Raw genomic sequence first — 27,318 nt, 5'->3', positions numbered from 1 at the left:
TCCTGGTACAGGTTGTGGCTGCTTGTAACTGCTCACTAAAGAGAGGAGTGAGTTGGGCAGCGGGACATGCAGTATTCTCCAAATCAACGGTCCTCCTCCATTGGAGTCCTGATCCTATCCTACAGGCTGTCACTCGCCACTCAAAAGGGAGACACAAACTGTACACCAGAAGGTGTTGCAGGCCATGGGGGAAATGGGGATGCCATTAACGTTGCCCTGGCCCAATCACATAGCAAGTTGCCATTGCCTTGCTGTAGCTGAACAGTGCCTCAATCCGAATGTACTGATACAATAACGTTAAATAAAAAACAGGGCAGTGTCCACTGTGCCACACTATGTTTTGGAGACAAGAAAACAAGCATTCTAACCATACAAGGTTAGGATATCTTTTGTTTACAATGAAATTGATGCATGTTCAAGTTCGAATTTAAATTAAATATGTAGACAACATTGCTACAACACTACATTTCTACAAACCAACATTTCCTTCACAGCTGAAGTGAAATGCTGCTGACATGTATTTGGAAGTTCTGTGAAACATTGTTTATATAGTAAACATATTTGCCATTTTAAAATTTGTAAGGTATTTTATATAGTAATTGCTGTCTCCATAGATTGCACAGTGCACCCCAACTGTATCGCCTTCCTAAACTGCAATATCATTACTTCATCACCCTGACCACTATATTGGATGCCCATACACTGTCTACAAGAACAGTGTCAAACAAGTATATATTAACAAAGATTGGCAAAGGTCTGGGTTTAATGTGCTAACACTCGCAGCGTTAGCAAATTAGAGTGAGACCCACAGGAAGAAGCCAGCGGCGATAAGACAAAAGTTGTAAATTAGTTCTTGTGCAGTGCAATAAGTAGGCGAAAACACAGAAACAGAGGTGGAAGGATACACCCAAAAAGTCCACACCATTAGGAAAGGACTGAGCTAAGAAATGTTTGACAGCCTGAAGCCAATGGCTGAAAAAGGCTGGTCGAAGAAAGCCACCTCTTTGAGAGGTGAGGGCACAAAGCCATTCCATGTATAATGAAAGCAATAGATCTGTTTGATGGTTGCACTGTAACAACCTAACCCTAAAAAGGGATTACAATTAAAAAAATAAATACAATAAGAAAGGGGTCCATGGTAGCACAAGCTACAAACATGCATGTAAAACTGCAAACAATATATTTGTATAAACTGGTTGGAGTTAAGTTTAGAGTACAATCAAAAATAAAGTAATAGTTACAGATTCCCAAAAATCCAAGATAATTAAATACATTTAAGTAGAGGCTGCAATGAGGTTATCCCGGGAAAAAAGGTAAATATATTACCTTTGTGTGCGTGGATGTTTTATGGGGAACTGATGTAGTGCAAATGAAGTAGAGTAGGGCGATTTCAATTAGATATATAAAGTAACCTACAACCGCACATATAGGCACAGCAAGGCTAGGGCTTTAAAAAATACGTTTTCAGAATATGTTAGCCTACAGTAGCTTTTGAAAGCGCAGAACGTCACTAGTAATTTGTAAACCAAAACATTCATAATTCTATTGTTACCAAACCACACATGGATCTAACAGGCACAGAGGTGATCACATTCCAAGTCCCAACTACATCATTATAGATTTAGGTTCAGCTACATTGTGCCAATATTTCTTTAAATATGAGTTGCCCTTGGCTGCAGGAGAGTACCACACTGTCCAACACCACGCAATATACTTTCACTTTTCATGTATCCTATAGAGCAAATGGACTTAATATGCATTTACACACACTTTAATGACATTTACCACGACAACGGCTACCTCCTTGCAGCACCATCACCACGAATGGCACCCTTTGCAATGGACTTAAGAACGTAACTTTTCAGCGGGCCTAACCTCGTCCCTGTATCTGCCAGCACTTGGGACTTTCCCCTGGCCCACACAACCAGATAATCACGAATGGCGCTTTGGGATTCCTGGCACTATTGTAATTTAAAACTTTGAAAATTAATATATCCAGTTCTACTGATTTTTGTTGTTTTGGTGTCATTTTGTGCATTAAAATGTACTCTACTGTTTTATTTAGTTAGGAATTTTGTATTCTTTTTCACTTCATTACTGTCTGAGTACTGCATAAATACTGTACACATTGCCTCTAAGTTAAACCTAACTGTGTGTATGCCAAGCTATCAGATGGTTAGGCACATGTTAATTTAGTGACTTTTGTGGTTCTAATAACCCAATTTCTAACACCAGCATGTATACATATAATGTTTAATGTGGGTAAACTCCCATGCCCTGTTGCTAATATTTTTTATGAGGACATTCCCAAGCCCCCTTTTATATTTAATTATTTTTTAAATTATAGTTTTTATATTTTAATTTAATCACTCATACCCATCCATAATCTGTAAAGACCCCTTACTACCCCATACCACTACCCACTACTGAGCCCTAAAAGAACCCTACTACTCCATACCACTATTCATCCATGAACCCTTTACTACAGCCTGCCCTTAACTCCTTCGATGCTCATGACGAGCTCAGCTCGCCATGAGCCATTGTGCTCGTGTGCTCATGACGAGCTGAGCTCGTCTTGACCGTTAGAACGCTCGCATGCTTGGCTAATTCCCCCTGCTGTGCGAGCGTTCTATGAAAACGGGTGTGGTCATGACGAGCTGAGCTCATCATGAGCACGGGGGCACTGTGCGTGCCACCCCTCCCCCCAGCACAGTGGGGGAATCTGCCCAGCAGCAAAGGTGTTAATAGCTTTGCAAATGTAATGGGTTACAACTTATCGCAATGTAACTTACCGCATTGTAGCGATTAAGTTGCACTGGTCCCTTGTTGTAGTGGATGCGTTTTAATGGCGGGCCCCAGTTTTCCTTTTATATTCAATCTACAGAAGTACTCTCAGAGTTCAATGCTTCAATAGTCAGTCTACGATCACCAACTATCACTCTCAGCTTGATACCTCTCCACACAAAATATAGACCTGCACAAGGCCTGGTCTTCCTTTTGGAATTTACATGCCCAGCATTTGGTTGTTTGATGTACAGGACAATTCTACAATTTTGTTAGCATTCCCTGAGATTTTGTTATTAGGCAAATACTTCATGCTAGTTCTTTAAATGCTTTCAGGTCTTTGTGACTGACTAATGTCAGTGTCTAAGGACTTTCTAAAATCCTGCAATATTAACCAGTGAGCCTGGCTGTGACACAATTGTGACAGGGTTGTAGTGGCCATTGGCTTTAAAGGGTTAATGCCAAGTTAGCCCTCTGTATCAAATGTGCCAGGGCAGGTCACCTGCTGATTAGGGGGGTGTGCGAGTGATAGTCTTGCCCTGCATAGCGCTCCAATTTCAGTGTGGCTTTTGTTGGCTGAGACGCTCGCAACATTTGTTTACCACACAGCCATTTTGTTGATTTGCTGACCGTCCCTGACCCTCCCTGGACCTCGCTCCCGCCTCCCTGCAGCCCCTCCCACCCACAGAGTTACAGGCTGCCCTCATCCTCGTAGAGAACTGTGACCGCCCTGCTAACACCAGAAACGGTCGCTCCCTCCCTCCTCTCCTCTCCTGGCTGGTATCGTATTTTTAAAGCTGAATTCTGCATCGCATTTCTTGCTATTTTCATCATTATCAGGAATTCAAAGCTGCGCTGCGCTTTTGTCACGCTGCTGTGCCTTGCTGCCTAACAGAATTACATGTCGAGTGTGATTAATTATTAGCCCTGCATAGCGCCTTGTAACCTCACCTGATATAGCGCTTTCCTCTCTCTGCTGGCCTCAGATAGTCTTGCCCTGCATAGCGCCCCAATTTCAGTGTGGCTTTTGTTGGCTGAGACGCTCGCAACATTTGTTTACCACACAGCCATTTTGTTGATCTGCTGACCGTCCCTGACCCTCCCTGGACCTCGCTCCCACCTCCCTGCAGCCCCTCCCACGCTCCGCCCCCTCCACCATCCATATATGACTAATGCATCAGCGCGCAGCGTTCACGCGCAGAGTTTCGCGCCCCATTTGCGCCGAAGGTGCGCCAAAGGTAAGCCCGTCTACGCCCGTCCGCGCCTGGCCCGCGCCCAGCGCCAGACCCCCTGACCCTCGCGCTGCCCAGCCCTCCCGCATTTCCTACGATGCCGCCACCCTCCTAGCCCTTAACCCCGGCCGTGCCCCCAACTGCGTCCAAGCCGCTCCCGGACACACCCATGGACCTTTCTCCTGCTACTCCTGCAAATTCAGTGGCACCGACAACATCTCCACTACGACCACACCTCAGATTCCCGACGCCAACCACCTACAATGCATCCTGCTCAACACCCGATCGGTACACAGACACGCCATCGACCTCTGGAATCTGCTAGACACCATCTCTCCGGACGTCGCCTTCCTTACAGAAACATGGATGAACGCTTCCTCCGCCCCAGACATCACCATTGCCATCCCGGAAGACTATAAGATCACACGCAAGGACCGCACCGGCCACACAGGAGGAGGAATCGCTATCGTCCATAAAAAATCAATCCACATCTCAACCAGCTCTGACGTCAACCTCGCCAACTCTGAACACCTTCACTTCCAGATCCACATCGATCCCAAGACCACACTCAGAGACACCCTCCTTTACAGACCACCAGGACCCCGCTCAAAATTCAGTGAAGACATCACGGACTTCATCACTCCACACGCGCTCCCCTCCAAAGATTACATCCTTCTGGGAGACTTCAATTTTCACCTTGAAAAGAACAACGACCGCAACACCACCACCCTCTTGGACAACCTCGCCAACCTCGGAATTAAACAACTGGTCACTTCCCCCACCCACATCGCAGGTCACACACTCGACCCCATCTTCACCTCCAGCAATCATGTCTCCTTCAGCCACACTACGGATCTCCTCTGGACTGACCACAGCTGCGTTCACTTCACCTACAACAAGCCGAAACCCACCAACCACCTCCAACCAACTCTGCAAAGAAACTGGAACAAAATCACCATCGACCAGATCTCCTCATCGCTCCTTCTAAACACACCAGCCCACTCTTCTAACCCAGACCAAGCCGCCGCCAACTTCACCCTATGGATATCCAACACCGCCGACATCCTAGCACCACTGAAAAAACGTCAAAGCAAACCTGGCAGCAAGAAGGCCTCTTGGTTCAACGATGATCTTAAGAAGTCCAAGAAACTCTGCCGCTCCCTTGAAAAAGCCTGGAAAAAAGACCCAACCACTAGCACCAAGGACGCCTTCAAAAACGCCACCCGCACACACCACCAACTAATCCGAAAGGCCAAGAAAACAGCATTCAAGGATCGACTAGACAACAAAGCCCACAACAGCAAGGAACTCTTCAACATCGTCAAGGAATTTAACAACCCCTCGGCCAACTCCAACGACATCACCCCTTCTCAAGCCCTCTGCAACTCCCTGGCGTTATTCTTCCACAACAAAATTGCAGACATCCACAACAGCTTCGACAACCAACCCGGAGTCCAACCCACCCAACCACATGATGAACAACCTCCCCTCTTGAACACTCTTAACGATTGGAACCCAATCTCCACTGAGGACACCATCCGCCTGATGAACTCTATCCACTCAGGATCCCCCACAGACCCATGTCCTCACCACATCTTCAACAAAGCAGACTCCATAATAGCACCGCACCTCCGAGACGTCATCAACTGCTCCTTCAATTCCGCTACCTTCCCGGAAAGCTGGAAACACGCTGAACTCACCGCCCTCCTGAAAAAACCCACAGCGGACCCCACCGAACTCAAAAATTATCGCCCCATATCGCTCCTTCCTTTCCCAGCCAAAGTCATCGAGAAAGCTGTCAACAACCAACTCTCCGCTTTCCTAGAAGCCAACAAATCCCTCGACTCCTCACAATCTGGCTTCCGAGCAAAACACAGCACTGAGACCGCCCTCATCGCAGCAACAGATGACATTCGAACTCTACTGGACAATGGAGACACAGTCGCCCTCATCCTCCTCGACCTCTCTGCAGCCTTCGACACAGTCTGCCACAGCACCCTTTTACAACGCCTCAGAAACATCGGAATACAAGGAAAAGCACTTGAATGGATCACCTCGTTCCTCACCGGAAGAACCCAAAGAGTCCGCCTTCCACCATTCAAGTCCGAGGCCACTGAAGTCATCTGTGGAGTACCACAAGGATCCTCACTCAGTCCCACCCTCTTCAACGTATACATGAGCCCCCTTGCGGCCATCGCTCGCCAACACAACCTCAACATCATCTCCTACGCGGATGACACTCAACTGATCCTTTCTCTCACCAATGACCCCAGCACCGCCAAAACCAACCTACACGAAGGAATGAAAGAAGTTGCCGAATGGATGAAACAAAGCCGTCTGAAACTGAACTCAGATAAAACAGAAGTCCTCATCTTAGGTACATCCCCCTCTTCATGGGACGACTCTTGGTGGCCGGAAGCCCTCGGAAAAGCACCCATCCCGACAGACCACGCACGGAACCTAGGCGTTATCCTGGATTCTTCACTCTCAATGAACAGACAAGTCAACGCCGTATCCTCATCCTGCTTCAACATTCTTCGCATGCTCAAAAAAACATTTCGCTGGATCCCCACCGAAACCAGAAAAACAGTCACCCATGCTCTGGTCACGAGCCGACTGGACTACGGCAACACCCTCTACGCAGGTACTACCGCTAAACTCCAGAAGAAACTCCAACGAATCCAAAACGCCTCAGCCAGGATCATATTAGACATCCCGCGTAACGAACACATCTCTGGCCACCTGAAAGACCTCCACTGGCTACCCGTCAATAAGAGGATCACTTTCCGACTGCTAACCCACGCACACAAATCACTCTACGACATCGGACCAGAATGCCTCAACTCACGACTGTCCTTCTACACCCCCTCCCGCCAACTACGTTCTGCCAGCCAAGCCCTCGCCACTGTACCCCGCATCAACAAGACCACCATGGGAGGCAGATCCTTCTCATACCTGGCAGCTAAAACATGGAACTCACTCCCCACCCACCTTCGCCTTACCCAGAACCACCTAGCCTTTAGAAAGCAACTTAAAACGTGGATATTTGACAAGTAATCCTCCTCTCCTACCTAAGCGCCTTGAGACCCTCTGGGTATGTAGTGCGCTATATAAATTATCTGACTTGACTTGACTTGACTATCACTGTTTTTTGCTCCCCACCAAGTTAAATGCTACACCCCTTAAGAGAGACAATAAAATATATTAGAACATTTTAAAGTTGGGACTACATTAAAATGGTACAACTCTTCTGCTCCAACATTCTAATGTTTGTCTTTCAGTGTTTCCCTTTTTAATGTAAAACATTGCACCTTCAATGGGTGGAATATTCTTACCGCTTTATAGCCCTTCTGCCTTGGGCTATACCGGTTGTTATAGGCTCTCTCCCTAGTTATAAGCCCAAGTTGCACTGGGCCTTTAACACTCCACAGAGAGCTATAAGGCTATAATAATGGGTTTATTAGCATAAACACAGCAACTCCCTTCCGCAGTCACACACACAAGCTAGTGACTGGCTGAGTGGCGCATATGGAGGAGAATGGGCAGCAACAGCATTCTGACTAGTTTGCTGGGTTCTTACCAGCCCACTACTGCACTTGAATGTTCATTAGTAAAGAAACATCAATAACAATCAGTAAATAGCCTCCCCAGAGGTATGTCCTCAGCAAAGGGGGTGGGGTGGAATGGGGAAGGAAACTGGGTTTGTTTAGGACTTTTCTTTCTATGTCCCACCAATGTAAACAACAACAAAAAAAGCAGTGGACTACCAGATGGTTGCACTAGTTTGTGTGACTATATGCATTAAATTGCAATTATAAGCGCTCAACTGTTCATGAACCCACTGCTAAGGAATCATATGATAAGCAAATTAAGAAACCATTTAGGGATCTTAGGGAAGCAATGTTTGTGATGTATTCTCTTTTCAATACCAGTTTAGTACAAGAAACATAGACAAGTCAAATTACAATGGAGTCACAAAATGATGTGTAAATTCTTCCTTTATTTTTGATTAAAGCCTTAAATCAGTTAGCCCAGCCAATGTGTTTTGTCCAGAAGGCCTTCATCAGGGTTCTGGAAATATCTGTGTGCGGTCCTGAAAATTAACTCTGTCTCTTTACCCAGTTTGAGGGAGTTCTTGTAGAATTTTGATCATTATATACGTTGGGCATCACAATTTAAAAGAGAGTGTCAGTCCAGTCAGTATGGTCAAATACGCATCATCACAGAAGGATTTGTTTGATGGAACGTGGAATATTCTCCCACCCAACGGGCAAAATCAGGTAATCTGAATTTTCAAGACTACACACTGATATTACCAGAACCCTGATGAAGTCCTTAAGGACGAAACACACCGGCTGAGCTGACTGATTCAAGGCTGCAAAGAAAAATAAAGGAAGAATGTACCACATGAATGTGTGACTCCGTTGTAATATGACTTGTCTATGTTTCTTGTACTAAATTGGTATTGAAAAGAGAATAGACCACAAACATTGCATCCCTAATATCCATAAATTGAGACTGATATATTTGAAATACAAGCGCTTCTGTTCCCACACACGTACAGGTATATTATAAGAGATGCACTACAGGACTATGGTGTTGACAAATTTAGTACACTGTACAGCAATAAACATAGTTTTACATGTCATATCTCATTTAAATTCAATGTTGCGTTTGTGCTCCTTAAATCTCGCAAAGGTCGCAATTGCTCTGCCACGACTTTTAAACAATGCAGGCTTAAAAAAAAGATTGAGCTCATATTCACTAGAAAATGATAGCATTTATATATATGATGTCATTTTAAAAAAAAATTAACAGAACGTCTCCAAAATATTTTCATTTAACAGATGGTGTTTTCAGCTCGTTTGCAGCAGCATGCCAGGTGCACGGCAGAAGTCCTCGAAATATAGTTTTATGTGGAGGCTTGGGGGCAACCAACATGTATATACAGAATATGTCCTGGAAGCTTTGCTAGGGCTGCAAGAAGGATTATGTGACCACAGAAAGTGTAAGTCTGCAACATCAGTGTTAGTCAAGATTTTAAAAGTCTACTATGTACAAAACATAGATAAAAGTCCTCACCATACAACACTTTTAGCAGTATCAACATCCATTTACCCCCTATTACTCTTCAACCCTCACAGCTTGCTGTCACAGCCCTTTCAAACCCAAATTTAATGCGTACTTTTTGTCAGACCTTTACATACGGTAATATATTTATTGCAGCTCTTATGTTTTAACATTGAGTTTTTTGATATTTAAAAACTATTTTAGATTTGTTTGTATATTACATATTGCAATAAATAGACTAAAACTGTCTTACATAGTGTGTCAATCCAAAACTCTGCGTAGACGATGCTACACCCAACGTTGAGGCTACGTGTGTGGCTAGTACTTTGTTACAGGCACGACAGGAGCTCCACTGGCCTGGTGTTGAGAGAGCGCAATTTGAACAAAAAGAATATACTAGCCATATTTAGACGTATATGTTATAAACGTAGGAATGAAGCGCACATCGTAATGTAAAGTTGGCGACTATAGCATAAAGGCCAATGAAGTGATAACATGGTATAGGAAATGTAAATGTATTCACACGTTAAAATGCATTAGATTTAGAAGACCCGTATACATGATGGGTAGATGTAGAAATGTGTATGAAATGTAGAACGTGCACAGTAAAATTCGTGTACGTGTGTAACTTTAAATGTGTAACTTTACATTGGGAGAAGCGGCGAGAAAATAGCGTGGAAAGGCGTAAACGTGGAGAAACATGGATAAATGTATAAGAGAACTCACATAAAGATGTAACCAAGGAGAATGCATAAGTTATATTCTATGCAGTCGTATTCTATGTATTTCATGTATTTGATGTAGAATGTTTAAGTATAACTAAGGCTTTTTGCTAAAATACGAATATAAATGTATGCCAAAGGTTATGCTGTGTAGAGGGTTTCTGTAGGAATGTTGGAAGAGTTTAGGTCATTTGTGTATGTAACCTAACTGGTCAAGAGCTCGAAGGAGCATAGTCACATGAAATGTAATTTAGTGGTCTTGTGAAGGTCGTAAATAGCTTGATTGTGGACATGAGAGCCGAGAAGTCTAGCACTTGTTAGATTTAAGGTGACAATGCCGGACGGAGCTTATTGCTCGAACGTGAGGAGAGACACTCTTGAGGTGGACTATGTTTTGACAAGACCATTCACAGGACCTAGCAGGGTCAAGTTAAGAGACATAAAGTTAAGGCCTTGTCCAAAATTCATATGTTACATGATCTGAAAGAATCGATAAATGTCGACGATGAAATGATGAAGATGACATCCAAAGGAGAAGGGTCAACTTAACGGACGACGCAAGGAGTGACCAATGGAAGAAGCAGGAAGTTGACATCATCGGGGAAAGTCCGTGGTGGGCGTCAAGGGGCGTTCCACCCACACTGTGATTGTGTATTTTAGGGACAGCACCCCGGGGAGGAGGGAGCAATCAGCGATGAGCGAGAGAGAGCAATTGGGAGATTAGGAACAGCGAGACGAATTGCTCAGAGCAAGGGCGAAAGGTAGATGCCTTGAGCAGATGCGCTGAGACATCAGAAGCGCAAGGGAGCAGTAGGCCGAGGACCCTTAGAGAGCGGATGGGTAGGCAGATAGGGTACTGCTTCTGAAACTTAAGATTTCCTTTAGAGGCTAAAGAGGGTTTGAACTTCTTAGGGAGTCAAACTGCTGACACCTTTTTAGGGAAGAGAACTTGCGAAGTAGGGTTGTCACATAGCATAGAGTAGGGACAGTTTTAACTCGATTATTGTTTTTATCTTACTGCAGATGACGCAGAAGGAACCACTTCACATCGAAGCTTAAGCGGCTGATATTGTAATTGATTTTGTATTTTGTATACTTTGAGATTTTATCCTGAGTGGATTGTATCGCATTCAAATTCAACCTTATATAAACTTTTAAAACTTCATCAGTTGTAAGTGGTTCTTCAGAGTGGCGTCAGTTAATGGGGTTTGTCTAACCAATGCGGGGGTGGTCCTTTCCTCAATGACAGATATAAGCGGTCCAAAACAGATGAATGAGATTCTTTATTAAATTTATCATAATCATAAATTGATATCAAAATCCCGTTCCCCGCAGTTGGTAGCAGAGGATGGTTATCTTCTTGAGGAAGACGACCTAGGCCAGGTTAGTTTACCCCAAGGTCCCTAGTCATCGTCAACCAGAAGAAGAATCGCAGCCGAAGACGGTGCTGACGGTGCGTCGAGAGAAAAGCAGCAGAGTCGGTCGAGAGTGAGTATAAGGGTCATGCGTTGTAAGATTGCGGTGTTTTATGTTGTTCCTGTGTTGTAATGTCAAGCGGAGTTGAATGCCTGTAGTGTGATTGAGGGAAAGTTGTGAGCGCGCGCAACTGGATGAAATCTTATGTCCAGAGGACTTAAGTGGTTCGGGTGTATCGAACACCTAGAGTAATTTGTCTACCATTGAAAGGGGGTCATGAGGTACCATTGATTTCCCGACAGACCGATGATAGGGGGAGCGTATGTGTGAGTGAATGAGTAGCGGACGCTGGTCGTACGTTTACTGTGTGTAAGTAACCTATCAGTTGAGGCAAGTGTCCGACCGTAAGAGGAAAGACGCTGTGCCAGTTGAGGTGACAATTACAGTTAGACTGTGGCCGTACAGTCAGAGGAAAGTGATCGCTTGGACGGAAGTAGTCACTTTTCAATGTATGAATGAAAACGCATGTGAAATCGTGAGACGAGTCGAGAAAACGAGGGAAGCTGCTGAAGAAGAGACAAGTGACGTCAGTGTAGAACCGTGCTGGGACAGGGATTGGTGGTTGTTATCAAGTCGCAAATAAGTAAGAAATATCATCAAAAAATGAAGTGCTTTAAGGGTTTAGGGAAAATCTTTAAAAAGAAAAGGAGAAATTTATATGCCGGAGAAGAAGCTCCACCAGAAGGCACACCAGCACATCATATGGCAATAAATGTAGGCTTACATTCAATATTGTGGATTTCCGAGTGGCATAGGCTAACTGAAGGACAAAAAGAACTGGCGTTTCCAAGATTTGGAACGTTTAAATTAGAAGTGTTGAACCAACTGAAGGCGACGATGCTTTCAATGAGACCTCTACCGAGGCCAACACAATTCGAAGCTCTTGGTGTGTGGTTTAGAACAGCACACGAGAGGGGCGTAAAGAGGCGCCAAGAAAGAGTGAGAAGATCAGTAAAGGCAGTGCAGGATGCTAAATGGGACGAAGAAGCTAAGAAATGGAGGGTGCAGAAGGTAGAAGCGGACAAACTGTTCACCATGATAGAGGCCACAGGAGAAAGGAAACCTCTAGAACAGGAAGACGAGGAAAGCGAGACGGAGGAGGATCTGATAGATAGGCTGTTAACAGATAAACCACCTCCATATAGCGGTGAACTTGCGAGTCCCATATTACCGCAAGTAGACGGAACTAGGTGGGGAGAATATAGGTCGATCCCGGTATCAGAGTGGGACGCTACTAAGACCGTAGAAATACCCCAAGCTAGTCCTGAACAGAGAGTAGTGGGAAGATTTGTGGTCCAGAAGGTGCCGGAGACGCAATGCGCTAGGACATACCAAATGCCGGACGCTTTGCAGGTCCCGGTCACCATAGGCCCTATTGTGTCAATCTACAACCCGGAAGGGGTCCAGCAGGAGGAACAGGCACGAGGGGACAATGAAAGAGCAGAAGAAGAGAATAGGAATGCCACAACGAATTCCCACAGGCAAATACGAGCACCAATAAGTCGGAGTACCCCATTAGATTCTGCAACAGGTCCCAGAGTAGAACAGGGAGATCGAAGAGGGCCAATGGATTTGAGGGGTCCTAAACCAAAAACCCATAAGGAATTAAGGGAATACCTGAGAGAATGGGATGCGGCCGAAGAGGCTCGGAATAAAAGTTTAGAAACGGGATCCGAGTGGAGAGAGCAGGATAACAGGATTCTCTCTCATTGTGGAGCTGGCGAAAGCAGCCCCGAGTGGGAGGGAGGAAGCCAAGAGAGCAGAAGAGATACTTATCCCACTGATAACAGCAATAGGCTAATGTGCGAAGACAGAAGTGCAGGGTGTGGCGAAGTGCCTCGTGTCACTTTCAGTGAAGGGGAACATAGGACACAGGAGTACCGGAATACCTTCAGGTGCACACACCATGCCCCAGGTGAGAATGCGAGATATTGGAGTCACGGAAATATGGAGAGTCGCGAAGCGTCTCGACATGCATCCGGGGATAGTGGTCGGAGTCACGAAAACATAGGGAGTCGCGAAACGTCTCGCCATTCTTCCGGTGATCGCGAAAGAGATCACGGGAACATGGAGGGTCGTGACGGACCCTATCGTTTGTTAAGTGACACCCGACAACAAGCAAGTTATAATGGGTTAGAACAGAACGGTAGATCCTATCTCACATCTGGAGAAACCGAGCCGAAAAATCGGAACGTAGGGTTGGGGGAAGGAGCCTTATTCCACCACACCCCACGGGACGACGGAAAGGCTTGGGATCTAGAAGGGTGGGAACGAAGAGATGGAAGGAAGACTCCTCATAACTCACCTGTGCTCAGGCGTAGGGCGCATAGTGGAAGTGAGAGGGATATGAGGGAGGAACATAGAACTGAAATGCTGAAAGCCGAAATAAAAGCGAAACGGCTTGATGTGATGAGTTTGAAGGCAGATCTGGATGAGTTGATTGATGGCACTGTGCAACTAGAGAGATTGAACTCGTATACACCAGATGAGATACTGTTTCTATCCAAAGATATTACTCGAAGAGCGAGGTCAGTTCATGAGAACTTATCTAATTTAGCAAACAGGTACATGGTAGACCTGTCAAGAACTAAGGCTTTACAGAGTAACCACAGGCTAACTTGCACGGATCAGGATTTGGATGATCGCAGAACGATCGCGCTGAAAGTACACATAAGGGAATTGATCGTAAGTATCAGAATATGGAGAGATCTAGATAGATGGGAGGAAAGATGGTCCAGAAAGGGCTCTGTTAGACGGAGTGTACTTGAGGGCTCCCAGGACACAGACTTGATGCGAATGGAAGCCTTCCCTTTGCGAGAAATCGCGAATGGAAGTTACGTTCATGTGCCTTGGACTAGGGGGGATTTGGCGGCATTCACCAATTCCTTCCCAAAGCTTAGAGATAATCCTGTCGAGTGGTATAAGCAGGTAGAAAGATTCGTGAAGATTTCAAAGGTACTGTGGGTCGATTTGAACACACTGTTCGATATCGTAGTACCCGGAGACCTATGGACGGCGTGCAAGCTTAGTGTTGATTGGCCCACTCGTGAGCCATCAAGAGATACCCGGACGAATGGTCCATCTGATAGAGTCATGGAAAAGTACGAGAGAGTAATAACATGGCTAAAAGAGAAAGTGCCGGTACAAGACATAGACTGGGTTAAGATAGATCGGACTACCCAAGAGCCGAAAGAGACAGTGCACGAGTTTTACGAGCGATTGCTGAAAGCATTCAAGCAATACAGCGGATTAGATGTGATGGATCCCAAAGACATAGGACAGTTTGTTTCAAAGTTTGTCTTAGGATTAAGACCAGAAATATGCCTAATGATCCAACAGCATCTGATCTGTTGGCAGAACAAACCCTTGGATGAGATTCTGAGGTATGCAAGGTACTGTAGTGACGAGATAGACTCGAAGGCGAAGAAGCTTAAAGAAAAGTTAATGCTAGTGCAAATGCAAGCTGCTGGAAAGGATAAACAGCGACAGCAGGGAACAGGAACGCAGGCAAAGAAACAGAATAATCAGAGCAGAGACGAGGAAGAAAGACCGAGACCGAGAATGGATATCGCGACACTGAAAAAGACGACGAGATGCCATCAGTGTAATGAGGTGGGACACTGGCGACGCGAGTGTCCTTACAATGTTGAGTCAGGGGAATTTGAGCAGGAGGAGGAGGAGGTTCAGAACAACGTGGTTAAGGGAGCCACAGTCCCGAAAGGCAAGTTTGTCAAAGGGGGGACTCAGACTCCTCGAGCCCCGTTTCCTCAACCACCTCGCATCTCAAACGGAGGGAAAACCTACAGACAGATGCCATTGTTTGTAGGAGGAGAGGAATGTTACTACGTTGATCCTCTTACAGGGCAGCGGGCGAGTAGGGACGAAGACTGTACTCTAGGAGCCGCCTTGGAAGTAGATCAGAGAGGACCATACGTAGAGGCTGAAATAGCGGGATGTCCTACGACCTTTTTGGTGGATACAGGGGCCACTCGATCCACGTTGAGATCTGCAGTAGTCCCGGGTCTGCCAATATCAGGAGAAATGGTTCAGGTGGTAGGAGTTGCAAACAAGAGGATGACGAATCCTCTGACCGAACCAGTGTCAGTGAGAATAGGGAATTACAGTGACGAACACCAGTTCGTGATCTGCGATTCTAGTCCTGTGTGCTTATTAGGGAGAGATGTGCTGTGCAAACTGAATTGCACGATACATTGCACACCTGAGGGAGTAGAAGTGCAGACAAATGATGAGGACGCAGATTTCAAAGTTGTGAACTCGAAGGAGTGTGTGGAACTATATCCTACCTTAACAGTGGAGGAACTTCCGCAAGATTTGAGGGAAAAAGTCTCAGCTGAGGTATGGGATTTTTCTGGGGAAGAAATAGGATTGATCAAAGGAGTGGAACCGGTAAAAATCTTGGTAAGACCCCATGCTGAGTATCCAAGAACACCACAGTATAAGCTAACGCCAGAGACGATTGCAGGGATTAAGCCTGTGATCGAATCCATGATTAAGCAGGGAATACTGAAGGAGATCGTGGGAAGTCCATGTAACTCCCCGATCATGGGTTTGCAGAAACCTAGTGGAAAATACAGGATAGTGCAGGATCTTCGAAAGATTAATAACATTGTTGTCTCATGTTGTCCAGTGGTACCGAATCCATCAGTGATATTGTTTCAGATACCGTTCCAAGCTGAATGGTTTACCGTGATAGATTTGTGTCAGGCTTTCTTTTCGATACCGTTAGATGAGGAGAGCCAATATCTTTTCGCTTTCAAGCTGGAAGATCGCGTCTTAACATGGTGTCGTATCCCTCAGGGGTATACAGAAAGCCCATCGATCTTTAACCAGTTATTGAAACGAAATCTTGAGAGTCTAGTACTGCCCAAGAATTCAGTTCTGGTCCAGTACATAGACGACCTCCTGGTTGCGTCAGAAACTGAGGAAGCTTGCAAAGAAGACACCATCACCTTGTTAAATCACTTGGCTGAGAACGGACACAAGGTGTCTCCAAGTAAACTGCAATATTGTAAGACTGAGGTGCAATACTTGGGCCATAGGATTGAAAAAGGAAAGCGGAAGGTGTCTCCAGACAGAATAGAGGCGATTATGAAAATGAACGCGCCTACAACACAAAGAGAAGTCAGGATGTTTCTAGGCATGGTTGGTTATTGTCGACAGTGGATAGCAAACTTTTCGCTGAAGGCAAAACCGTTATTACAACTGACGCACAAAGGAGTAAGTGATCCGGTACCATGGGACAAAGATTGTTTGATGGCGTTTTTGCAGCTGAGGGAGGACTTATGTCGCGCCCCGGCTTTAGGAATGCCAGATTATAAAAAACCTTTTTTGCTTTACTGCTGCGAGAGAGAGGGATGCGCTTTAGCGGTATTAGCACAGGTCCATGGAGATGCGCGCAGGCCAGTGGCGTACTTTTCGGCTACATTAGATCCAGTAGCCGCAGCGTTGCCCGGATGTCTCAAATCCGTAGCTGCAACGGGTGTCAGCATTGAAAGATCTGAGAGCGTAGTTATGGGTCATCCGTTAGAAGTGTATGTACCACATTCTGTAGAACTGTTAATGACAAGGACGAAGACTCAGCATCTGACGAATAGCAGGCTCACAAGCTACGAGCAGGTCATACTGGCTGCCGAGAATGTGACCCTAAAGAGATGCTCTGTCTTGAATCCTGCAACTTTGATGCCACTTCCGAATGAAGTGGAAGATGAAAATTGTACAGAACATGACTGCCTCGATGTGACTGAACTATGTACCAAACCGAGACCTGATATCGTAGATGAGCCATTGACAGACCCAGACGAAATTTTCTTCGTTGATGGTTCATGCGTAAGAAACGATGTCGGTCAGCTGAGAGCAGCTTATGCAGTATGCACGATTACCAGAGTTATAGAAGCCGCTTGCCTGGAAGGAGTACACTCCGCGCAGGTAGCTGAAATTGTGGCTTTGACTCGTGCTTGCTTAGCAGGCGATAGACTTCGAGTCACTATATACACCGATAGTCAGTATGGTTTCGGCGTAGTTCATGATTACGGGCAGTTGTGGTCTCAAAGAGGTTACATGACCTCCTCGGGTTCTCCTATTAGGAATGGAGAATTCGTGAAACTTCTGTTAGAAGCTTTGCAAAAACCTTTGGCCATAGCTGTGGTCAAATGTGTAGCACACACAAAAAATACGGATTTTGTATCACTAGGAAATAAGTATGCAGATGAGGTAGCGCGTTACTGCGCAGAGCAGGGATATTCTCACACTGATGCAAAAGTGGGGGGAATCCAGGAAATGACTGAATTGACCATGTTGTTAGACACTGTAGATACGTGGGATGAACTGAGAGCAGTACAGGAAAATGCACCAGATGATGAGAAAAAGGGCTGGGAAACAGCAGGGTGCGAGAAAAGCGAAATGAATTTCTGGGTGTCTGCCGACGGAAGGGCAGTATTACCAAATGAACTCATTAGTCCAATGGCAAGGAAATTGCATGGATCAGCTCACATAGGAAGAGATGCTATGGTGAGAGTATTCAGACAGACGTGGTTTAACCCTAAATTTAGAGTAGCGGCAGAAGCAGTGTGTCAGCGATGTACGATCTGTCAGCAACTAAATGTGGGTAAGAGAACACCAGTTACCTTGAGTCACATAGGAAGGTCTGGGGGGCCTTTCAATAGGATGCAGATTGACTTCATAGAAATGCCTCCATGCAACAGACTCAGATACGTGCTAGTGATTGTTTGTATATTTTCTAGATGGGTTGAGGCTTACCCTACACGTAGGTGTGATACACTTACAGTAGCAAAATTGTTACTTAGAGAGTTGATACCGAGGTTTGGGGTGCCATCCTCTTTGGAATCGGACAGAGGAACTCATTTCAATAGCGAAGTGGTGAAGATGCTGTGTTCAGCTTTAAATATCGATCAGAAGTTACACTGCAGCTATCGACCAGAAGCTTCAGGGATCGTAGAGCAAATTAACAGTACTATCAAGTCCAGACTGGCTAAAGTTTGTTCGTCGACATCCCTGAGTTGGCCAGACGCACTTCCAGTAGTTCTCATGAGTATACGTAGCACACCAGATAGAAGAACAGGCCTCTCTCCACATGAAGTACTAATGGGGAGAGCTATGAGGTTGCCATCGGTTCCGACTGCAGCGCTAGTGAACATCACAGACGATTTGATCTTGGACTACTGCAAGGGACTATCTGATGCCGTTAATTCTGTGTCCCTCCAGGTCCAGGCTGCAGAGGTTCCATCAGTACAAGACTTGTGCCATGACCTGAGTCCAGGAGACTGGGTCCTGGTGAAGAAACATGTCAGGAAGAACTGCTTAGACGTGCGTTGGCGAGGACCGTTTCAAGTCATACTTGTAACGAATACCGCAGTGAAGTGTGGAGGGCTGCCAAACTGGATACATGCCTCACACACCCGAAGAGTGCCAACACCTCCAGAAGACACAGCTCCTCTCTCGGATGAGAATCCGGCGGGAAGCGGAGAAGCCATAGAGGGGGAAAGCCAAGCTGTGGAGGTGATCGAAGAAGCTGAAACTGTGTTGGAACAGGGCGACGAAGGTCAGGACACGAGTGGGACCGAAGTTGCCTCAGGAGAAGAAAGTAATTGGGAATCCGACACAGATATCGAACAAATTGAGAGTGACCAAGAGACAGTTCCTAGAACAAGGAGCGGAAAGACAAAGAGTGAAGAAGCCAGTTGGCCGGAGAGAAGGAAAAGGCCAAGTTCGGAAAGGAAAAAGGAAAGAACTCTTGCCCCGATCGCTGAAGAATCGGACCAGGAGGAAGAAACGACAGATTCGGGAACTGAGAGTCCACGAAGATCAAGAAGGGTACGTGTGCCCTGCAGAAGGTACGCCACCCCAGAGTGGACTTATCTAGCAGATGTATTGGGGACAGAAATCTGGGAGAGTGAAGAGTGTGAAAGTAACCACTCTTGATCCAGTCGTGACAGTGGAGATATGGATGTTGGCGCCTGGGCTTGAGACTGAGGGGTTACTGACTTTCACACTTCCCCGACCCCCACGTTTGAGTAAAATTCAAGATTTAGTGCTAAAAAGACTACAATTTCCAACAGTTGGTCAGCAAATGACAGAAGAAGAAGAAAAAGTTATTCGTTTTGAACTGTTAATTATTGTTGTGAAAGCTGCAGGTCCGACAATAATTGTTGATGCATAAAAGACTTTTGTACGTATGTTATGAAGAAGAAGATAACCTAGCGCCGAGTGGAAAGAAGAATAAACTTAGGGATTACATTTAGAGGACGGAGAAGGGCTAGGGTTGTCTGCTGCTAAGAAAAGAAAAGACATTGTGGTGAAAAGATACCTGTTAATAAAAAGCACTTTAAAAGACTGTGAAAGCAAACAAGCTACCAAAGACTGGAAAGAGAACTTTCGCTGGAGAACGAGGTACGCTGTTTTGATAACATGGAGAACGGCAACCCAAACAGAAAAGCTAGATGTATAGTAGGTACACTTATAGCAATAGTGATATTCCTCATAATCATAGTAGTAACGATATCTTACATGACAGGACATGAAAACGATAAAAGAATAACAAATGTAAAAATTGTAACGACCTTGAAACCTGCTCTTGTGGGAAAGAAGGAGGAGAGCACCGTTACACGTGAAAAGGCGTTACTTGCAGATGAAGCTCGTAGATTACACATAGATGAGTCACAGGGAAACTTTAGGTCAAATGCATATGCCAAATTATTGTATGAATATATCGATGCCATGGAGGCCAAAGATTGTTACGTTTGTATGCAATTGCCGGCTTCTGTAGACGAAGGCATTAGATATCACCATCTCCCATTGACGTATGGGATAACATGTAGTTTACTGCTTAGTATATTTTATGGTAGAGAAGGATTTGAGTACTACTTTTCAAATTATGATTCGGTACTGCCTGAAGTTCCGAATTATAAGCAAATGAATAAGTGGGACTATTACAAAAAGGAAGATAGACTAGCTAAATTCTTTCTTCCTTGGGACACATTAGATACATCATATGCACGTAGAAATAATCTGACTTGCAAAGTATCAGAAGTAGAGAAAAGGTTTATAGCACAAGTAGATGATCGATGCAGACGGCAGAAAATTCTAAAATTGTCAGGACAATGGAAAACAGACTGGACCGAAGAAGAGAAGGCACACAAAAAGAAAGGTAGCAATGGTCCAATAGCATTGGATAGAACGCAGAAAGGAAAGTTATGTTTAACTCGAAGCAAAACGTATTATGAGAGTGAATTTGTAGGTGAAGTTAGTTGTGAGCACTCTTTTAGACTGGAGTACTACACAAAGGATTTTATGAAAGGGATGCAAGCTATTCCGAATGTGTATTTTGTATGTGGGAGAAATGCCTATGTAAAACTTCCAGACAATTGGTATGGTTCGTGTTACTTGGCAATTGTCTTCCCCAAAATATATCATGCAAAGGATTTGGCGATAATAGAAGGAAAGGCTTCGAGGAGAACGAAAAGGGAAGTAGGAGATGCAGAAGTAGTAGGAGATGTATTTGGAGCGATGTTTCCATTGTTAGGTTTGATTCTTAACGATGTTAAGATTAGAAGGTTAGCGACAGTCGTGGATAGATTGTCTGCCAGCACTGCAAGATCATTAATGTTAGTGGAAGGTGAGATGCAGTCGATTAGAGCAATGGTTTTACAAAACAGACTTGCTTTAGATGTAATATTAGCAAAGGAAGGCGGAGTTTGTAAAGTTTTGAAAGTTCAGGAATGTTGTACTTATATTCCTGATAATTCAAAACCACTTGAAAAAGTCATACAGAATATTACACAGATTCATCAAGAAATTGAAGATTTATCAAAAGTAAATGTTTGGGAAAAAGTAGGAAATGGAGTGGGAAAGGTTGGAAGTTGGTTTGCTAATCTAGGCAAAAGTATAGTTTGGTACATTTTAAAGCCTGTATTAATAGTAGTAATTTGTATAATTACATTATTAGGATTAGTAAAATTGTATAAATGGTATAGGTCGAACAAGTTACAAAGATTGATGAGAGACCAAGAAAGGAGACTAGCTGTTCTACAAGATCAACAGTATAAAAGTCTGAGAACACTTGAGTCGATAAAAAGGGGAACTGATGTAACTAGTTCTATATAACGGACGTATTCAAATTGCTTTTAGTGATGACTCCTAAAAGTCATCAAAGGGGGGAACTGAGAGAGCGCAATTTGAACAAAAAGAATATACTAGCCATATTTAGACGTATATGTTATAAACGTAGGAATGAAGCGCACATCGTAATGTAAAGTTGGCGACTATAGCATAAAGGCCAATGAAGTGATAACATGGTATAGGAAATGTAAATGTATTCACACGTTAAAATGCATTAGATTTAGAAGACCCGTATACATGATGGGTAGATGTAGAAATGTGTATGAAATGTAGAACGTGCACAGTAAAATTCGTGTACGTGTGTAACTTTAAATGTGTAACTTTACATTGGGAGAAGCGGCGAGAAAATAGCGTGGAAAGGCGTAAACGTGGAGAAACATGGATAAATGTATAAGAGAACTCACATAAAGATGTAACCAAGGAGAATGCATAAGTTATATTCTATGCAGTCGTATTCTATGTATTTCATGTATTTGATGTAGAATGTTTAAGTATAACTAAGGCTTTTTGCTAAAATACGAATATAAATGTATGCCAAAGGTTATGCTGTGTAGAGGGTTTCTGTAGGAATGTTGGAAGAGTTTAGGTCATTTGTGTATGTAACCTAACTGGTCAAGAGCTCGAAGGAGCATAGTCACATGAAATGTAATTTAGTGGTCTTGTGAAGGTCGTAAATAGCTTGATTGTGGACATGAGAGCCGAGAAGTCTAGCACTTGTTAGATTTAAGGTGACAATGCCGGACGGAGCTTATTGCTCGAACGTGAGGAGAGACACTCTTGAGGTGGACTATGTTTTGACAAGACCATTCACAGGACCTAGCAGGGTCAAGTTAAGAGACATAAAGTTAAGGCCTTGTCCAAAATTCATATGTTACATGATCTGAAAGAATCGATAAATGTCGACGATGAAATGATGAAGATGACATCCAAAGGAGAAGGGTCAACTTAACGGACGACGCAAGGAGTGACCAATGGAAGAAGCAGGAAGTTGACATCATCGGGGAAAGTCCGTGGTGGGCGTCAAGGGGCGTTCCACCCACACTGTGATTGTGTATTTTAGGGACAGCACCCCGGGGAGGAGGGAGCAATCAGCGATGAGCGAGAGAGAGCAATTGGGAGATTAGGAACAGCGAGACGAATTGCTCAGAGCAAGGGCGAAAGGTAGATGCCTTGAGCAGATGCGCTGAGACATCAGAAGCGCAAGGGAGCAGTAGGCCGAGGACCCTTAGAGAGCGGATGGGTAGGCAGATAGGGTACTGCTTCTGAAACTTAAGATTTCCTTTAGAGGCTAAAGAGGGTTTGAACTTCTTAGGGAGTCAAACTGCTGACACCTTTTTAGGGAAGAGAACTTGCGAAGTAGGGTTGTCACATAGCATAGAGTAGGGACAGTTTTAACTCGATTATTGTTTTTATCTTACTGCAGATGACGCAGAAGGAACCACTTCACATCGAAGCTTAAGCGGCTGATATTGTAATTGATTTTGTATTTTGTATACTTTGAGATTTTATCCTGAGTGGATTGTATCGCATTCAAATTCAACCTTATATAAACTTTTAAAACTTCATCGGTTGTAAGTGGTTCTTCAGAGTGGCGTCAGTTAATGGGGTTTGTCTAACCAATGCGGGGGTGGTCCTTTCCTCAATGACAGATATAAGCGGTCCAAAACAGATGAATGAGATTCTTTATTAAATTTATCATAATCATAAATTGATATCAAAATCCCGTTCCCCGCAGTGTCTAGTGTGATTATATCGAAGATAGCCTGAATTAGTACAGGTAGGTAGGCCACTGTCACTGGTATGTTTAGGGTTGCACTGACAATTTATGCATAGGGCATTTCTGCGGGGCAGGAGCCACTGGAGGCTGATTGTTGAAGGCCCACGGCTGGTGTTTTTCAAATGTGTGGCAAGAGTGTCATGAAACCTAGTGCAAGCAAGGATTTAGGCCTCTCCTCACTAACGGCTGAGAGGTAAAATACTGGGATAGTCATGATTGTGGGTACTGGGTTTCTGGGCCCTGGTGCCACTGCACCACTCATAGCAACATCCTATTGTCCTCTGCCTCCAGCTTCCCGGGGGGGGGGGGGGGGGGGAGAGAGAGAGAAAGAAGGAGATTGAGATAGAGGGAGAGAGAGATTGAGAGATTATTTGAACATTTCTGACAAGGCCTCTTTTGCTTTCAAATCAAGCCCAGGTTATATCGGGCTACCAGAGACTGCTTGGCAATCTATCTATGCTGTTGACATTTGGTCATAGAAGAACACAAGCAAAAGCCAGAGTGATGACCCAAAAATGATTATGATACCATGGGCATAAGGGCAGAATTAGCTTGAGAGAGAAAGAACAAGCAGGGGTGTGGTGAATGCAACATTAGAACTTTAAATAGTGCGGACAAACCAATGGAAGCATGGTCACAAATCAATCTCTGTGGGAAGTTTGGTGATGGTGTTGTATGATGGACATTTTGGTTCGAGAGGAAAATATCAGTTTTAGTGCAGGGACAGAGAAATCTAATTAATTAAGCCAATTTCATTTATTTGTAGCCAACATGTATTATTTGTGAGAAAAACAGGTCAAGACAAGACCCTTTGCTTTGATAAAATTCATCTATATGAAATGTGTGTGATATTAATTAACTATTTATCCACATAAAATAAGGTTATTCAAAAAAAATAAAAAACAACACATTGTGCCACAGAAATATTTGGTCTTTACCAAAATATAATGAATGCGTTATATATGAGTTACTGTCAGATATAATGTCCTAGTAAAGCTCGTCCCAGTTGCCTGAAGGAATTTGGTAATAATTTAAGAAAAGAAAAAAATGACGAAAGATTTATTACCCTTGGTTTGGGCTAAATAATCTGACCTAGAGGTTTGTCATTGATTTGTAGTGTATGCTGTAAGCAACTGGACCACCTTAAGAGCTTCCAAACACCCAATTGTTTTGGAAGGTATTCTATTTGGTATGCCTAAAAGCTCGAGCGAAGCTCGAGGTCCTTTTGGAACATCAAGCTCAATGCAGGCCGAGCTATCACAGGAGGAGATATGGCACATAATCTACATTCTGCCGGTACCCGCACTCTTGTCTCATTCTCCAAGAATTAACGACTAAGCAGTACCCATTGATGCCCATCTAGTAGATTCATTGTACACTGTGAACCTGGAAAATTTGGGATCAATTCCGGTTTCCCTGCTTGCCCAAACTCTGATCCTAGGCAGGGCTTTAGGTGGAATAAAAAAACTGGGGGGGGTCTCTCAAGGGGGTGTGGCCAATGTAATTAAGGACGTGGCTTAAAAACACGTACGCTAAAAGTGTGTGCTTACCATAGTGTGCCCCCCGACTGGTATTTTGTTGTTTCTGTCATTGCATCCATATATATGATACAACAAGTAACATCATAGTTGCAACAAGTCAGGACTATTGGCTTTGTCAATGGTTGTTAGTTGCATAAAATAAATAAGCAGCAACTGTGGCTTGTATATAATATTGAAAAAGCTTCCACATAAAGCCCTGGTGACACCACGACAATTTTGCTGCTCCTTAGTTCCGAAAAGAGAAGAGAAATCCAGAGAGAAAACAGCTCTCTTTAAAGGATTTCCTTTCCCCTCTAATGCGCGAAAAAAATGGACCTCCTGTGCCAGGGCACAAAACAGAGCCCGATAGAGACCCGTTTCGAGCCCTTCTTAAAAAAACTGCAGGTGCTCAGACCCGGTGAGACCCGGCCCACTTAAAGCCCTGATCCTAAGGAAATATTTTAATTCAACAAGCCTCCTTTCTGGTCAGTATTACATTAGAACACTTTCAAATATATGGGCTCAGGATGTATGCTGTACAAAACCTCTTATTTTTGATCTTTATAATGATGTTTCTGATTACAATCTATGCACCCAGGTCACATATAGGGTATACTTAACAAATGACATGTGTCTCTCAGCTCACCAACAGCATTGTCATTAGGGCGGGCGCAGAAATGTTTCTCCGTGCAGGTTTAAAAACTCCCAATTTAAATAAATTCTATGGTGACACACACTGCGTGTTAAAGAAATGCACTTTTGTTTAACGTTGAAGACACCTTAACTTATTGTATCATGATGTATGTTACAGTGTTTACATGCCAAATATGTTTAAGGATCGGCTTGTGCATTGGCTCTTAGACCCAGAGCCGACCCTTCAAGTCTGTTCTCTTGGCTAATTTGCTGGTTCGCTCGCCTCTAGTTTCTGCGTGTGTCATTCGTCAAAAGGCAGGCCGGTGAGTTTCAAAGCACAGCAAGGCCAATCAATGAACTTGGCATTGTTGTCATAACCATCACTACCTCGGAGGAGAGGCGGCGTCGAATAGGGGGGAAAAAAGTCAAATATACTACTCATAATTAAACAAGACGTCACAAAGCCTCCCTCCTCGGCGCCCTCATACTCACCCACGTGGGAGGGTGAGGTCTAGGCACACAAGAGCAGCAGTGGTACTGGATGCGATTACGGCACCGTGCGAAAACTTTAAAGCCAGACCTCAGATAGCACAAACAATTTTCCAATACGCATGCATTTTGTGAAAAAACGAGTGACGCAATTCATCATATGAAATCAGATCGATGATAACTTCCTGAATTTCGGGAGATTTTGAATTTCTTATATAAATTAGACCAAGTTTTTTGTAAACAAACAAAACAGGCAGATGAGAACAAGTATATAATGCAAGCCAGAAACAAAGTCCAGTTTATAAAGTAGCCTTCTAGCTCGTTGCGGGAACAACATCCTTAGTATGCTGAATAATATGCAGATCTAAAGAACAGTCTCTTTTAAAATGTCTAGTTTACTGCTTTTACGGTTCCCCGAGTCGGTTAACCTGCGTTGCCACGCTGAAAATAGCCGCGAGTTATGACACACGCCAGAGCTCATGCAATGCTGACACTTGAAGCTGCCAAAAAAGTCTCAAAGCAAATACTGCGTGTGCAATGACAGCGCCTCTCAGCTATATCCATCAGACAGGCAAACTCCCCCGTTCCCGTTCTTTCGCCCCGCATGGAAACACTGCCATGTCACCGGGCACTGACAGGGCAGATGCGCGTCACCTGCAGCCAAGCGGTCTCTCCCCTGAACTTTCTTTCCAATACTGCGAGCGACGCAGCTCTTCAAAGGCACGGGAAACTTGCCGCACTACGGTAGTCTTGTCTCTCAGTTAGGAGCTGGTGGTACTAGTGCCTGGCACGGGTAAAAGGTGCACCCATAAGAAGATACAAGAATCATTATTTTTCATTTAAAATTCTCCTATCCGAGGCGTTTTTGACAAATGCCACTCTGAAAGCTGTCTATTCCACAATTAAATGCTGTATAAGAATGGCAAACAGATGCGCACCACGGACCTCTGTTACTGTCATGCACGTGTGTACCAAAGTGCTGCCCCCTTCAACTAACAAAAACTCCCAGCTGTCACTAACCTGCATTTGATGGGCTGGCTTTTCAGCTCGTAGTATGTCTTGGGCTCCTCGTGGAATTCGTCACTGACTTCGAAATCCGCCACTATGCCAGATTCAGACTGCATGGCTGCTACTGTAAGTGGGGCAAAGCGGCTAGTGGGTGAACATGAGCGAGGAGTAGGCAGGGCTGTCAGTGCCAGCTGGCTGTGCTTACAGTGCCAGCCACAGTCCACTCCCCTGCCCCCTCCTGAACATTGACTTTCAGCTGCGTTGCGTTTTGTCTGGGATGTGTAGTTTACAGAGATGCTTGCCGCGTTGCTCTACATATTACGAATAGCACTCATAAACTACCTAACCCAGCATGCAAAGCTCCACTGAAAAAAACAACACGTAATGACTCCGGACCATGCGAGCTTAATTGTTTTCATATTCAATTGTTTAATGTTTAGAGGCTGACTGCG

The 27,318-nt window shown here is 44.4% G+C and overlaps 1 protein-coding gene across 7 annotated transcripts in view; it reads right to left on the bottom strand.

Moving 5' to 3' along the window:
• MITF (melanocyte inducing transcription factor) overlaps nucleotides 1-27,082 on the bottom strand; it is an 832,466-nt gene extending 805,384 nt beyond the window's left edge. For 6 of the 7 annotated variants that reach the window (XM_086938880.1, XM_086938886.1, XM_086938887.1 and 3 more), the window contains exon 1: nucleotides 26,879-27,073. In XM_086938880.1, coding sequence (XP_086795006.1) covers nucleotides 26,879-26,982 — 104 coding nt within the window. In that variant the 5' untranslated portion in view covers nucleotides 26,983-27,073. Of the gene's footprint in view, nucleotides 1-26,878 lie in introns of all 7 variants that reach the window. The other variant, XM_086938884.1, reaches the window with a different exon arrangement.
• Between the last annotated feature and the right edge of the window lie 236 nt (nucleotides 27,083-27,318).

This window comes from Lissotriton vulgaris, chromosome 9 (assembly GCF_964263255.1).
Source record: "Lissotriton vulgaris chromosome 9, aLisVul1.2, whole genome shotgun sequence".
Classification (NCBI taxonomy): domain Eukaryota; kingdom Metazoa; phylum Chordata; class Amphibia; order Caudata; family Salamandridae; genus Lissotriton; species Lissotriton vulgaris.
Note: the sequence above shows the minus strand (reverse complement) of the source record. Positions and strands in the feature narration are given on the sequence as shown.